The sequence below is a fragment of the Oncorhynchus gorbuscha genome, linkage group LG14 (genome assembly GCF_021184085.1).
Source record: "Oncorhynchus gorbuscha isolate QuinsamMale2020 ecotype Even-year linkage group LG14, OgorEven_v1.0, whole genome shotgun sequence".
Classification (NCBI taxonomy): Eukaryota; Metazoa; Chordata; class Actinopteri; order Salmoniformes; family Salmonidae; genus Oncorhynchus; species Oncorhynchus gorbuscha.
Window position 1 is genome coordinate 73,182,033 of NC_060186.1, and position 15,781 is coordinate 73,197,813.

At 44.2% G+C, this 15,781-nt stretch overlaps 1 protein-coding gene across 1 annotated transcript in view; it reads right to left on the reverse strand.

The window, feature by feature from the left end:
• Positions 1-15,781, reverse strand: part of LOC123995391 (neurexin-3-like) — an 834,015-nt gene that overhangs the window by 395,837 nt on the left and 422,397 nt on the right. Inside the window, exon 11 of the mRNA XM_046298964.1 lies at positions 1,310-1,513. Coding sequence (XP_046154920.1) covers positions 1,310-1,513 — 204 coding nt within the window. The remainder of the gene's footprint in view (positions 1-1,309; positions 1,514-15,781) is intronic.

Consider the following 15,781-nt stretch of genomic DNA (forward strand, 5'->3'; position numbering starts at 1 on the left):
CGACAACAAAAACCCAGACGGTAAGAATGTAGGATAATAATGCATTATCGAGATGAAGTTATACAGTACCAGTAGAATGTTTGGACACACCTACTCATTCAAAGGTTTTTCTTTATTTTTACTCTTTTCTACATAGTCGAATAATGATGAAGACATAAAAACTATGACAAAACACATATGGAATCATGTAGTAACCAAAAAAGGAGGTGTGATGGCGTGGGGGTGCTTTGCTGGACGCTGTCTGTGATTTATTCATAATTCAAGACACACTTAATCTGCATTGCTACTACAGCATTATACAGCGATATGCCATCACATTTGGTTTGCATTTAGTGGGACTATGTTTTTCAACAGGACAGTGACCAAAACACACCTCCAGGTTGTGTAAGGGCTATTTGACCAAGATGGAGAGTGATGGAATGCTACATCAGATGACCTGGCCTCCACAATCACCCGACCTCAACCCATTTGAGATGGTTGGGGATGAGTCGGACTGCAGAGTGAAGGAAAAGCAGCCAACAAGTGCTCAGCACATGTGGGAATTCCTTCAAGACTGTAGGAAAAGCATTCCAGGTGAAGCTGGTTGAGAGAATGACAAGAGTGTGCAAAGCTGTCATCAAGGCAAAGGGTGGATACTTTGAAGAATCTCAAATATAAAATGTATTTTGATTTGTTTAACACTTTTTGTTTCTATATAATTCCATATGTGTTATTTAATAGTTTTGATGTCTTCAATATTATTCTACAATGTAGAAAACAGTAAAAATAAAGAAAAACCCTGCAATGAGTAGGTGTGTCCAAACTTTTGACTGGTACTTTATATCAGAACCTTTGGATGGGAAGGAGAGAAAAATGGCCATCATAATAAGAGGACCTTGTTAAGAAGTCCTGTAATTGAGGGGTGAAACAGGCCTATGTAATGTATAATGAAACAATGTTTGATAGCATATAAGTAACTGAACATCTCCAGCCTAATATCTGAGAAATGTTCCTTTCTACTTGTGAGCATGACTGACTATTTCTCAATATCTTAATGAAAATGACTGTGATAATCATGGATATGGTGATTTAATTGTTAGATTAATTGTAAAATATTCTACAGTGACGACATAGCAGCAAAGCAAGAAAATTTAAATATATGATGCGGAGCAAATACAATCCATGCAACTACTGTACAAGAAAATAGATGTAGTTTGACTAAAAACAAAAGAATTCATGAAAACGACTAACAAAAACTACTATGTGACAACTCGAACCGACCTCCCCTGAAGACACCGGGACGGGGAGGGTTAACAGTTTCATACGATACCTAGGTTGACCGTGAGTTTGACACGGCCGCTGTCCAGCTCCAGACGGAGAGTGTCGGCAGAGTCCCGGGAGGTAGCGGCCATGAGGAGCCCAAATGCACGCTGGGACATAAAGCGTAGGGAGACGTCCTCTGCCTCTGTGTGCATCACGGCAGGCATCACCACCTTCATGTACATACTGCCGTCATAGCTCAGGATAGACGCCTCTGTAATAAAGGGAAGGGGGGGGGTCAGAGATGAGGAAGTAGCGCAGATAGTATATTGAAGCAATAAGGCCCGAAGGGGTGTGGTATAGTGAGTCCAATATACCACGCCTAAGGGCCGTTCTTAGCCGTGGTATATTGGTATACCACAAACCCCTAAAGTGCCTTATTGCTATGATAAGTACTTTACCAATGTAATTAGAACACTAAACAGTAATGTAATTCGTCTCATGTACCATGGCTTACAGCCAATCAGGATCCAGGTCGCTAAACATTTGGTTTATAATATAGTACACGCCATGTAACAGACTCAAATTAGCACGAATGTGTTTCAATGAAAGTTAATGGCAAAGTGGGATAAAAATGTATTTAACAATCAACTCAAAATACATGTCAAAATGGAAGAAAAATTAAATATTTTTTTAAGATAAAATAAAATAAAATAAATACATAACCTAAATATAGTTGTTGTATTCAGATAATAAATTAGTCCAGGAGTAAAATTTAGCTTAACATATCCCATAATACGTTACATGGACGCACTCTGTGTGAAATAATAGTTTGACATTATTTTTTAAATAACTAACCCTTCCTCTGTCCCTCATACATACAACATCTGTAAGGTCCCTCAGTGAAGTAGTGTATTTCATGCACATATTCAAATAGAAAGACCAGGGAGGCTGGCCATTCCATTATTTAAAAACACTACGCATTAGAGGTACAAAGTACAGCATATGTTACACATAAACTGACAGGCCTACAGTACACATCCATTGTGTCTTATTGATGAAAACACACACACCACATACACACTTAGACCCATGTACTACATCTATCACGTGACAACACTGTTCTTGAACGCCCAGACTCCATCACGTGACAACACTGTCCCTGAACGCCCAGACTCCATCACGTGACAACACTGTCCCTGAACGACCAGACTCCATCACGTGACAACACTGTCCCTGAACGCCCAGACTCCATCACGTGACAACACTGTCCCTGAACGCCCAGACTCCATCACGTGACAACACTGTTCCTGAACGCCCAGACTCCATCACGTGACAACACTGTTCCTGAACGCCTAGACTCCATCACGTGACAACACTGTTCCTGAACGCCCAGACTCCATCACGTGACAACACTGTTCCTGAACGCCCAGACTCCATAACCTGACAACACTGTCCCTGAATGACCAGACTCATCACCTGACAACACTGTTCCTGAACGCCCAGACTCCATCATCTGACAACACTGTTCCTGAACGCCCAGACTCCATCACCTGACAACACTGTTCCTGAACGCCCAGACTCCATCACCTGACAACACTGTTCCTGAACGCCCAGACTCCATCACCTGACAACACTGTTCCTGAACGCCCAGACTCCATCACCTTACAACACTGTCCCTGAACGACCAGACTCCATCACGTGACAACACTGTCCCTGAACGCCCAGACTCCATCACCTGACAACACTGTTCCTGAACGCCCAGACAACACTGTTCCTGAACGCCCAGACTCCATCACGTGACAACACTGTCCCTGAATGCCCAGACTCCATCACCTGACAACACTGTTCCTGAACGCCCAGACTCCATCACCTGACAACACTCTTCCTGAACGCCCAGACTCCATCACCTGACAACACTGTTCCTGAACGCCCAGACTCCATCACCTTACAACACTGTCCCTGAACACCCAGACTCCATCACGTGACAACACTGTCCCTGAACGCCCAGACTCCATCACCTGACAACACTGTTCCTGAACGCCCAGACTCCATCACCTTACAACACTGTTCCTGAACGCCCAGACTCCATCACGTGACAACACTGTCCCTGAATGCCCACTCCATCACCTGACAACACTGTTCCTGAACGCCCAGACTCCATCACCTGACAACACTGTTCCTGAACGACCAGACTCCATCACGTGACAACACTGTCCCTGAACGCCCAGACTCCATCACGTGACAACACTGTCCCTGAACACCCAGACTCCATCACGTGACAACCCTGTTCCTGAATGCCCAGACTCCATCACGTGACAACACTGTTCCTGAACGCCCAGACTCCATCACGTGACAACACTGTTCCTGAACGCCCAGACTCCATCACGTGACAACACTGTTCCTGAATGCCCAGACTTCATCACGTGACAACACTGTCCCTGAACGCCCAGACTCCATCACGTGACAACACTGTCCCTGAATGACCAGACTCCATCACCTGACAACACTGTCCCTGAACGCCCAGACTCCCATCACGTGACAACACTGTTCCTGAACGCCCAGACTCCATCATCTGACAACACTGTTCCTGAACGCCCAGACTCCATCACCTGACAACACTGTTCCTGAACGCCCAGACTCCATCACCTGACAACACTGTTCCTGAACGCCCAGACTCCATCACCTGACAACACTGTTCCTGAACGCCCAGACTCCATCACCTTACAACACTGTCCCTGAACGCCCAGACTCCATCACGTGACAACACTGTCCCTGAACGCCCAGACTCCATCACCTGACAACACTGTTCCTGAACGCCCAGACTCCATCACCTTACAACACTGTTCCTGAACGCCCAGACTCCATCACGTGACAACACTGTCCCTGAACGCCCAGACTCCATCACGTGACAACACTGTCCCTAAATGCCCAGACTCCATCACCTGACAACACTGTTCCTGAACGCCCAGACTCCATCACGTGACAACACTGTTCCTGAACGCCCAGACTCCATCACCTGACAACACTGTCCCTGAATGACCAGACTCCATCACCTTACAACACTGTCCCTGAACGCCCAGACTCCATCACGTGACAACACTGTCCCTGAACGCCCAGACTCCATCACCTGACAACACTGTTCCTGAACGCCCAGACTCCATCACCTTACAACACTGTTCCTAAACGCCCAGACTCCATCACGTGACAACACTGTCCCTGAATGCCCAGACTCCATCACCTGACAACACTGTCCCTGAACGCCCAGACTCCATCACGTGACAACACTGTTCCTGAACGCCCAGACTCCATCACCTGACAACACTGTTCCTGAACGCCCAGACTCCATAACCTTACAACACTATTCCTGAACGCCCAGACTCCATCACCTTACAACACTGTTCCTGAACGCCCAGACTCCATCACCTGACAACACTGTCCCTGAACGCCCAGACTCCATCACCTGACAACACTGTTCCTGAACGCCCAGACTCCATCATGTGACCCAGGCTCCAAACACAATGATCAACAAGCAGAACATTAAAACATCAACCTCTTCTTTCCTCTGCATTTTCCTCTCAAACACGCGCACACACACACACACACACACACACACACACACACACACACACACACACACACACACACACACACACACACACACACACACACACACACACACACACACACACACACACACACACACACACACACACACACACACACACACACACACACACACACACACACACACACACACACACACACAGAACTCTCTCTCCTGACTGACACAGCTACAGTGCATCCCAGCCTATTCAAGTTAAACAAAGAGATTAGGGCACCAGGGGACACATTTACTCGCAACACTACCCTTTTCTGCAGTTCACACCTGTCATCATGGAGAGTGGCAGGCAGCAGGGCTATAATGCTGGAAGGTGTTCTGTTCTGGAAGAGATGTATTAAAAAGGGCACCCAGCTGTGAAATACCTGCTTTGACACCTCAGCTTTAAAATATAAAACTTGTCCTCTGGGCTCAGAAATGCAGCTACATTTTATTTGGATTGAAATAAAAAAGGCTCTTTGTACATGCAAATAAACGTCACTCATGTTACGCTTCATGATGTTTCTGTGATTTGATATTGACATTGATTTCATTCGAGCTTTTGTCATTGCAGTTACATTTTATTTGAACGACAGAGCTTGACATTATATCTACAATTTACGTCAATCCAAAAGTCTCTATGCCACAAATATGTTACGAAACCAGGTGCTTTGAACCATAGGTGATTTGATAACTATTAGGTAACTAACAGCAACAACAGCTAGATACAGTAGCTAGCTGGTGTCCAGTAAACTATCAAATCAAATTCTATTTGTCACACACGCCAAATACAACAGCTGTAGACCTTAATGACAAGCCCTTTAACCAACAACGCTTTAAGAAGTTAAGGAAAAAGTATTGAGTAAAAAAATAGATCCCAGAGGCTAATCAGGGAAGACCAGACCAGGTCAAGGCTCTCTACTTCTTTCTCCCCTCCATTTTCCAACGCTGACACATAAACGCTCACATACTGTAGGCTGCCATGCAAATGGACCCCTATTCTCTTTATACTGCACTCCATTTGACCAGGGCCCATAGAGTTTGCGTCAAATGTTGTAGATTATATGGAGAATAGAATGCGATTTGGGACGCACTAACACTACCCCTCCTGTCAGGCAGGGCCAAGCTTTTGATTTCAGCCCAGCCACGCCGGGCCCAGGTCCAAGATCACAGGCAGGAAAACGATGTGAGAGACGTAGTGTGTGAGTGAGAGCGTCTGGCTGGCTGACCACAGAGAACAACTTGAATAGACATGGAAGGACACAAAAGAACAATCATTTATCAAGTGTGAGGTTTTCCTTGAAGAAAAATGCATTGCAGACAAGTTCAAGTGTTCAATACAAACTGAAGGTGTTTGTGAGGATAATATAAGATTCAGTCAGTACTATGAAATTGCTGCAGTTCACAAAATGTTAGGCTACACTACAAGTCTTGCAGTTAAAAAGCAATGCATGGAAACAATGAAATGCAAGGCATTTATTCCACAATAATCATATAAGAAGTACACTGTTAAAATAGAAAGACTACTCAAAACCCCATCATTGTAAAACCATGAAATATAGCACACCTTAGCTGAGCTCTGGTGTTTGGAGGGTGTTTGGAGAGTGTTTGGAGGGTGTTTGGAGGGTGTTCGGAGGGTGTTCGGAGAGTGTTCGAATGGTGTTTGAAGAGTGTTCGGAGGGAGTTCGGAGGGTGTCCGGATGGTGTTCGGAGAGTGTTCGGAGGGTGTTCGGAGTGTGTTCGGAGTGTGTTCGGAGGGTGTTTGGAGGATGTTCGGAGTGTGTTCGGAGAGTGTTCGGAGAGTGTTCAGAGGGTGTTCGGAGTGTGTTCGGAGTGTGTCTGGAAGGTGTTCGGAGGGTGTTCGGAGAGTGTTCGGAGGGTGTTTGAAGAGTGTTCGGAGGGAGTTCGGAGGGTGTTCGGAGGGTGTTCGGAGTGTGTTGGGAGAGTGTTCGGAGAGTGTTCAGAGGGTGTTCAGAGTGTGTTCGGAGTGTGTCTGGAAGGTGTTCGGAGGGTGTTTGGAGAGTGTTCGGAGGGTGTTTGAAGAGTGTTCGGAGGCAGTTCGGAGGGTGTTCGGAGGGTGTTCGGAGAGTGTTCAGAGGGTGTTCGGAGGGTGTTCGGAGAGTGTTCGGAGGGTGTTCGGAGTGTGTTCGGAGGGTGTTCGGAGTGTGTTCGGAGAGTGTTCGGAGAGTGTTCAGAGGGTGTTCGGAGTGTGTTCGGAGTGTGTCTGGAAGGTTCGGAGGAGTGTTCGGAGGGTGTTTGGAGGGTGTTTGGAGAGTGTTTTGAGGGTGTTTGGGGGTATTTGAAGGGAAACCCAATGTAAGTGTTAATACACACTGAATGTACCGTATTTCCAAACAGAATGGAAGCACTCTGAAATACCCAGAGTGGTTCTTCAATCTGAATAATTGTGTTTTATGATATTGTTGTGAAAACCCTTCTAGGTGTTTCAGTGCATTTAAAAGGCAGCATCAAAACACTAAGATAGCAAAGGCAATATGAGGTAACATTTGTAAAGTGGACCTTCATCACTGGTATTCCTGTGAGAAGGTAAATGTCAACACGGGTCTCCTGATTAGTGCACTCAGCAAGTCTTCAGGACTAAACTGTTGTGCTGAACCACCCTTGTTAAAATGAGCAAATTGGGCCCGATTCAGACTTGAGATAAGTCGTTTTAACATCGACTCAATAGAACATGGACTTCAGGCCATGTTAAATGAACTTATCTCAAGTCTGAATAGGGCTTAGGGAGAATATTCTTGCGTGAAATTACCTGTGCTTTGTTTAGACAGATGCTCCAGCACCACATGTTACTGCATCCTACTTTTGACATTCATATTGTTATCTTGTTGCTATATTTGCATATCTTAATCACCTATGCATTTTGCATATTGCTATTTGCTAAGAATTTGTTCTTAAACTGACTTTCCTAGTGAAATAAATGTTATATAAAAAATTCAAGACACGACACACAGAAATCAGAACCATGGACAGCCACATCATATTTAGCTTACGTTAATTGGACTAAATCATTTTTTGGTATCTTTTAGTTGTCACTGTATTAAACTAAGCTTAAGTGATTAGAATACGTTGAAATAGAGAACTGTAAATGGTACTGGAATAGTGGAGGCAGCTCCTGTTTTTCTTTCCAACTTGTGGTAATTCTACATGGTTCTAAATCAATAGTTGTTTAGTGGTCCGAAAATGTCTGAAACATTAACTAGCTTGACCAGGCTGTAGGTCATGTCTGTTACTGTACATGCAATATGCTTTGTGGACTTCACCGAACAGAAGTTGCTCTCCGGTTTTGTGATGAAATAAAGTGTTTTTTCCCCCACTGTGTCTTCTTATCGTCTTGGCCTTATATATAAGAACTAACAGGTTATAGAACAAACAATTATCACAACACAACATTATCACAATCACAACACATAGGTTGGTATATGGCTTGTTTCTGGTTTTACCCACCCACCGCCACTGCAGACAACAGTCGATCATATCATCTAAGTCAACTGTATTGTGAATCAATCCATCTGAACAATCTTCCATGCTTTATACCATCATCTGAATATAAAGACTCAGGTCAGATTAGCATAATGGGAGACTAACAATAGAAGTCATTGTCTGTATTTTTTTCCATGAATGTTAAATATATCAAATTTCTGTTGATTTTTAAAATGATTCATATGATTAATAACTTATACATCTTTGAGCTGTATTACTCTATCAATATAATACATAAAATAAAAATGGACCTTTTAATATTGTGTCATTTGATCATTTGCCGCTTGGACAGTTTATTCAACACAGATTGAGGACCTAGTAGCTGAGGACTGTAACTGTTTTTCTTAAATGTTGTGTTTTCTATTGATTGCTGTGTTGTTTAACATTGTATTTGGTTGTTCTGTGATCAGGTCACCCTTGGGAATGAGACCCTGGTATCAATGAGCTTTCCCTGAAAAAGGAAAGAATAAATCATTTTTTAAATTTATTCTGAACCAGGAACCAAGCAAGAAATTTAAGAGTTTGTTCTTGTGACAATAGCTTATCCAAAGCTGTGACTCCTACTATGCTCATACACATATTCCCAGAGCTCTATAGCAACACAACACATGGAGAACAGCAGGGAGGATGATCCCAGAGCTCTACAGCAACACAACACATGGAGAACAGCAGGAAGGACGATCCCAGAGCTCTATAGCAACACAACACATGGAGAACAGGAGGGAGGACGATCCCAGAGCTCTACAGCAACACAACACATGGAGAACAGCAGGGAGGATGATCCCAGAGCTCTACAGCAACACAACACATGGAGAACAGCAGGAAGAACGATCCCAGAGCTCTACAGCAACACAACACATGGAGAACAGGAGGAAGGACGATCCCAGAGCTCTACAGCAACACAACACATGGAGAACAGGAGGGAGGACGATCCCAGAGCTCTACAGCAACACAACACATGGAAAACAGCAGGAAGGATGATCCCAGAGCTCTACAGCAACACAACACATGGAGAACAGGAGGGAGGACGATCCCAGAGCTCTACAGCAACACAACACATGGAGAACAGGAGGGAGGACGATCCCAGAGCTCTTCAGCAATGAGGTGATTATAGCTACTCAAGCACTTTGGAGACTAATAACTGGTTTACGCCCTGGTAACAGGCTAGGTGATCAGAGCCTGTATGGAACTAAATGTGTCTGTGGTGTATGTGTCTCTCTCTCTGTGTGTGTGTGTGTGTGTGTGTGTGTGTGTGTGTGTGTGTGTGTGTGTGTGTGTGTGTGTGTGTGTGTGTGTGTGTGTGTGTGTGTGTGTGTGTGTGTGTGTGTGTGTGTGTGTGTGTGTGTGTGTGTGTGTGTGTGTGTGTGTCATTGATGACACTGATACACACACATACACTCCCCCACATACACTGCACTGCTGCTATGCATACACAGCTGTGTGTAATTCTGAAGAGAGACATCAACAGCTCTGAACAGCTCATCTCAGATGGTAATTAAGGAAGGGGGAGTTAGAGCCACTTTACATAATTATAAATAGTGGCAGAAGATGGAGGGAGCAGGAAGGAGGGAGGAAGATGAGGAAGGTTATGAACAACATGAAGGCATCACAGCACAGATCTGTGATATGGAGATGGATGGGGTGGTCCATGTTGAGCTCAGCACGGTTTTCTGTGAAGTAGCATTTCTGCAGAAGCATTTCACATGGAAGAAAACATTGCAGATGTCTGTTTTGAAGTGCTGGTGCGTGTCCCCGCTGAATGTGTGTATGTCTGTGTGCGAGTGTGTTTACAGACTAAAGTCCCTCTCAGAGTTAGGCAGTGGGAAATGGCTCCACTTGACAGGAGAGGCTCTATGTGGCGAGCGGACATAATTCCCCGTAATCCACACATTTCACTCAGTGTACAGTGAGAGACTGAGACAACATTATAGCAGTGTTTCAACAGAGACAACATTATAACAGTGTTTCAACAGAGACAACATTATAGCAGTGTTTCAACAGAGACAACATTATAGCAGTGTTTCAACAGAGACAACATTATAGCAGTGTTTCAACAGAGACAACATTATAGCAGTGTTTCAACAGAGACAACATTATAGCAGTGTTTCAACAGAGACAACATTATAGCAGTGTTTCAACAGAGACAACATTATAGCAATGTTTCAACAGAGACAACATTATAGCAGTGTTTCAACAGAGACAACATTATAGCAGTGTTTCAACAGAGACAACATTATAGCAGTGTTTCAACAGACACATAGACAACATTATAGCAATGTTTCAACAGACACAACATTATAGCAGTGTTTCAACAGAGACAACATTATAGCAGTGTTTCAACAGAGACAACATTATAGCAGTGTTTCAACAGAGACAACATTATAGCAGTGTTTCAACAGAGACAACATTATAGCAGTGTTTCAACAGAGACAACATTATAGCAGTGTTTCAACAGAGACAACATTATAGCAGTGATTCAACAGAGACAACATTATAGCAGTGTTTCAACAGAGACAACATTATAGCAGTGTTTCAACAGAGACAACATTATAGCAGTGTTTCAACAGAGACAACATTATAGCAGTGTTTCAACAGAGACAACATTATAGCAGTGTTTCAACAGAGACAACATTATAGCAGTGTTTCAACAGAGACAACATTATAGCAGTGTTTCAACAGAGACAACATTATAGCAGTGTTTCAACAGAGACAACATTATAGCAGTGTTTCAACAGAGACAACATTATAGCAGTGTTTCAACAGAGACAACATTATAGCAGTGTTTCAACAGAGACAACATTATAGCAGTGTTTCAACAGAGACAACATTATAGCAGTGTTTCAACAGAGACAACATTATAGCAGTGTTTCAACAATGACAACATTATAGCAGTGTTTCAACAGAGACAACATTATAGCAGTGTTTCAACAGACCCAAATACAACATTATGGCAGTGTTTTAAATCCCCCGTCCATTCAGGAGGCCTTTTGCCTTTTGGTAGGCCGTCAATTTAAATAGGATTTTTTTTTTAACTGACTTGCCAAGTTATATAAAGGTTCAATAAAAAATAAAACAATAAACAGTGTAATGTAGAAACCATGTTTCTGTATTTTAAATTATATACTATTATATTATATCCTATTTATAATGAGCAGATAAGCAGCAAGTCAGATGTGTATTTGACCAAAATGATGGCGATGTTTTGATATATGATGTTATTCAGATGATTGCAAAATGTCCTCCCAGTGGGTTGTCTGATTCATCTTCACACACACACGCACGCACGCACGCACGCACGCACGCACGCACGCACGCACGCACGCACGCACGCACGCACGCACGCACGCACGCACACACACACACACACACACACACACACACACACACACACACACACACACACACACACACACACACACACACACACACACACACACACACACACACACACACACACACACACACACACACCAAGGAGGTCATTCAAGATTAACTTTGAAATTGGACGTCTGTCTATCCATGTCCTGAGGACGTCGGACAAATGCCTTAAAAACCGGCCACTAGTTGTAACAGTGCACACTATTACCATCAAGAAGTCTTTGGTTTTGTTAAGGTGTTGTGGATGGTGAAAGGGTGTAAAGGGTGTAAAGCATGGACTCTGGATCACTTCAGGAAACATCAGAGGGAACTCCCCCCTATCCACATCGATGGAACAGTAGTGGAGAGGGTAGCTAGTTTTAAGTTCCTCGGCATACACATCACAGACAAACTGAATTGGTCCACACACACTGACAGCGTCGTGAAGAAGGCGCAGCAGCGCCTATTCAACCTCAGGAGGCTGAAGAAAATCGGCTTGTCACCAAAAGCACTCACAAACTTCTACAGATGCACAATCGAGAGCATCCTGGCGGGCTGTATCACCGCCTGGTACGGCAACTGCTCCGCCCTCAACCGTTAAGGCTCTCCAGAGGGTAGTGAGGACTGCACAACGCATCACCGGGGGCAAACTACCTGCCCTCCAGGACACCTACACCACCCGTTGTTACAGGAAGGCCATAAAGATCATCAAGGACATCAACCACCCGAACCACTGCCTGTTCACCCCGCTATCATCCAGAAGGCGAGGTCAGTACAGGTGCATCAAAGCTGGGACCGAGAGACTGAAAAACAGCTTCTATCTCAAGGCCATCAGACTGTTAAACAGCCACCACTAACATTGAGTGGCTGCTGCCAACACACTGTCATTGACACTGACCCAACTCTAGCCATTTTAATAATGGGAATTGATGGGAAATGATGTAAATATATCACTAGCCACTTTAAACAATGCTACCTTATATAATGTTACTTACCCTACATTATTCATCTCATATGCATATGTATATAGTGTACTCTACATCATCGACTGCATCCTTATGTAATACATGTATCACTAGCCACTTTAACTATGCCACTTTGTTTACTTTGTCTACACACTCATCTCATATGTATATACTGTACTCGATACCATCTACTGTATGCTGCTCTGTACCATCACTCATTCATATATCCTTATGTACATATTCCTTATCCCCTTACACTGTGTATAAGACAGTAGTTTTGGAATTGTTAGTTAGATTACTTGTTGGTTATCACTACATTGGCGGAACTAGAAGCACAAGCATTTCGCTACACTCGCATTAACATCTGCTAACCATGTGTATGTGACAAATACAATTTGATTTGATTTGATTTGATTTGATTTAGAAGGTTCCGTGTTTGAACCCAGTCGTGGACATAGTTATTTTTATATACAGTACCTGTCAAAAGGTTGGACACACCTACTCATTCCAGGATTCTTCTTCATTTTTACTATTTTATACATTGTAGAATAATAGTGAAGAAATCAAAACTATGAAATAGCAGATATGGAATCATGTAGTAATTAAAAAGTGTTAAACAAATCTAAATATATTTTATATTTCACATTCTTCAAAGTAGTCACCCTTTGCCTTGATGACATTGTTGCACACTCTTGGCATTCTCTTAACCAGCGTCAAGAGGTAGTCACCTGGAATGCATTTCAATTAACAAGTGTGCCTTGTTTAAAGTTAATTTGTGAAATGTCTTTCTTTTTTAAGAAGTTTTGAGCTACACAACAAAGACCTAGCCAGCAGACTAACAAGCTAGCCAGAAGAAACGAGCTAGAACAGACCTAGCAAGGGGAGCTAATGCAACTACATCAAACGACCAAACTGAGTCAGTACACCAAAAAGGAGCACGGACTCTAACTTTAAACATATCTTCTGTTTTTTTTTGTGTGAAGATGTTTCTCTTTTTACAGTTTTTGAGCTAAATAAGAGCTAGCTAGCAACAGACAAACACAACCAGTTGCCATGGTAATGGTGCAGCAGAACAGAGCGGCAGCAGCAATTGTAGCAGAGCCTACAAGCACCATGTCCTCACTCCCCCTCAACACTGAATCCATTCTCTACCCTCCAGAGCCCAAAAAATGACACAACGAGGAAAGCTTTTAAACAGACACTACTAAAGGGGAGGCCAGAAACCCTTTTTGCAGACCTGTACCAAAACAGTGATGTGGGTAATCTCATCTTCTTCACGGACCAGCCAAATGCTTGGTGCTCAGCAGTCTGCTCTCACTACCCATCCATAAAGAAAGAGGGAATCTGTAAATTGGGGAAAACCCTGACAGTGACGACACTGACAGCACCATGATAACAATCAACCTTTACAAGACTGGGACTGTCATGGTGCCAGGTCATCTTAGGGTGTTTGAAACAGACTTTCAGACCTTTAAGGAGAGAGAGATAGAGCCACCATCAGTGACATGCCCTCCCACAAGACAAACTCCACCAGCACCACCCTCACCCCCACTATCCCCACCCAAAAAAACACATCCAGCACCTCTCTTCCCACCATAGTGGAGGACACGCCCCAGGAGGAGAGCGACCCCCTCAGTGCAGAACAGGCTCAGGCCCTCCTCACCATCATGGCTGCCATGAGGGATGAGATCACCAAACTGGAGTGGGAGGTGGTCCTCCTCACCATCATGGCTGCCATGAGGGATGAGATCACCAAACTGGAGTGGGAGGTGGTCCTCCTCACCACCATGGCTGCCATGAGGGGTGAGTTCATCAAACTGGAGGAGGAGATGGTCCTCCTCACCATCATGGCTGCCATGAGGGATGAGTTCATCAAACTGGAGGAGGAGATGGTCCTCCTCACCATCATGGCTGCCATGAGGGATGAGTTCATCAAACTGGAGGGGAAGATGGTCCGGATCAGGAAGAGCGTACGCAAACAACAACCAGACATCTACACCTTAGAGGAGCTTCTAACCAAGGTCTTAACAGCAACCAGACATCTACACCTTAGAGGAGCTCCTAACCAAGGTGTTAACAACAACCAGACATCTACACCTTAGAGGAGCTCCTAACCAAGGTCTTAACAGCAACCAGACATCTACACCTTAGACGAGCTTCTAACCAAGGTCTTAACAGCAACCAGACATCTACACCTTAGAGGAGCTACTAACCAAGGTCTTAACAGCAACCAGACATCTACACCTTAGAGGAGCTCCTAACCAAGGTCTTAACAGCAACCAGACATCTACACCTTAGAGGAGCTCCTAACCAAGGTCTTAACAGCAACCAGACAGCCACACCTTAGAGGAGCTACTAACCAAGGTCTTAACAGCAACCAGACATCTACACCTTAGAGGAGCTACTAACCAAGGTGTTAACAGCCACCAGACATCCACACCTTAGAGGAGCTTCTAACCAAGGTGTTAACAGCCACCAGACATCTACACCTTAGAGGAGCTTCTAACCAAGGTCTTAACAGCAACCAGACATCTACACCTTAGAGGAGCTACTAACCAAGGTCTTAACAGCAACCAGACATCTACACCTTAGAGGAGCTCCTAACCAAGGTCTTAACAGCCACCAGACATCTACACCTTAGAGGAGCTCCTAACCAAGGTCTTAACAGCAACCAGACATATACACCTTAGAGGAGCTCCTAACCAAGGTCTTAACAGCAACCAGACAGCCACACCTTAGAGGAGCTACTAACCAAGGTCTTAACAGCAACCAGACATCTACACCTTAGAGGAGCTACTAACCAAGGTGTTAACAGCCACCAGACATCCACACCTTAGAGGAGCTCTAACCAAGGTGTTAACAGCCACCAGACATCTACACCTTAGAGGAGCTTCTAACCAAGGTCTTAACAGCAACCAGACATCTACACCTTAGAGGAGCTCCTAACCAAGGTGTTAACAGCCACCAGACATCCACACCTTAGAGGAGCTCCTAACCAAGGTGTTAACAGCCACCAGACATCCACACCTTAGAGGAGCTACTAACCAAGGTGTAAACAGCCACTAGATATCCACACTTTAGAGGATCTCATAAGCAAGGTGCGGACAGAGCAGAGCCT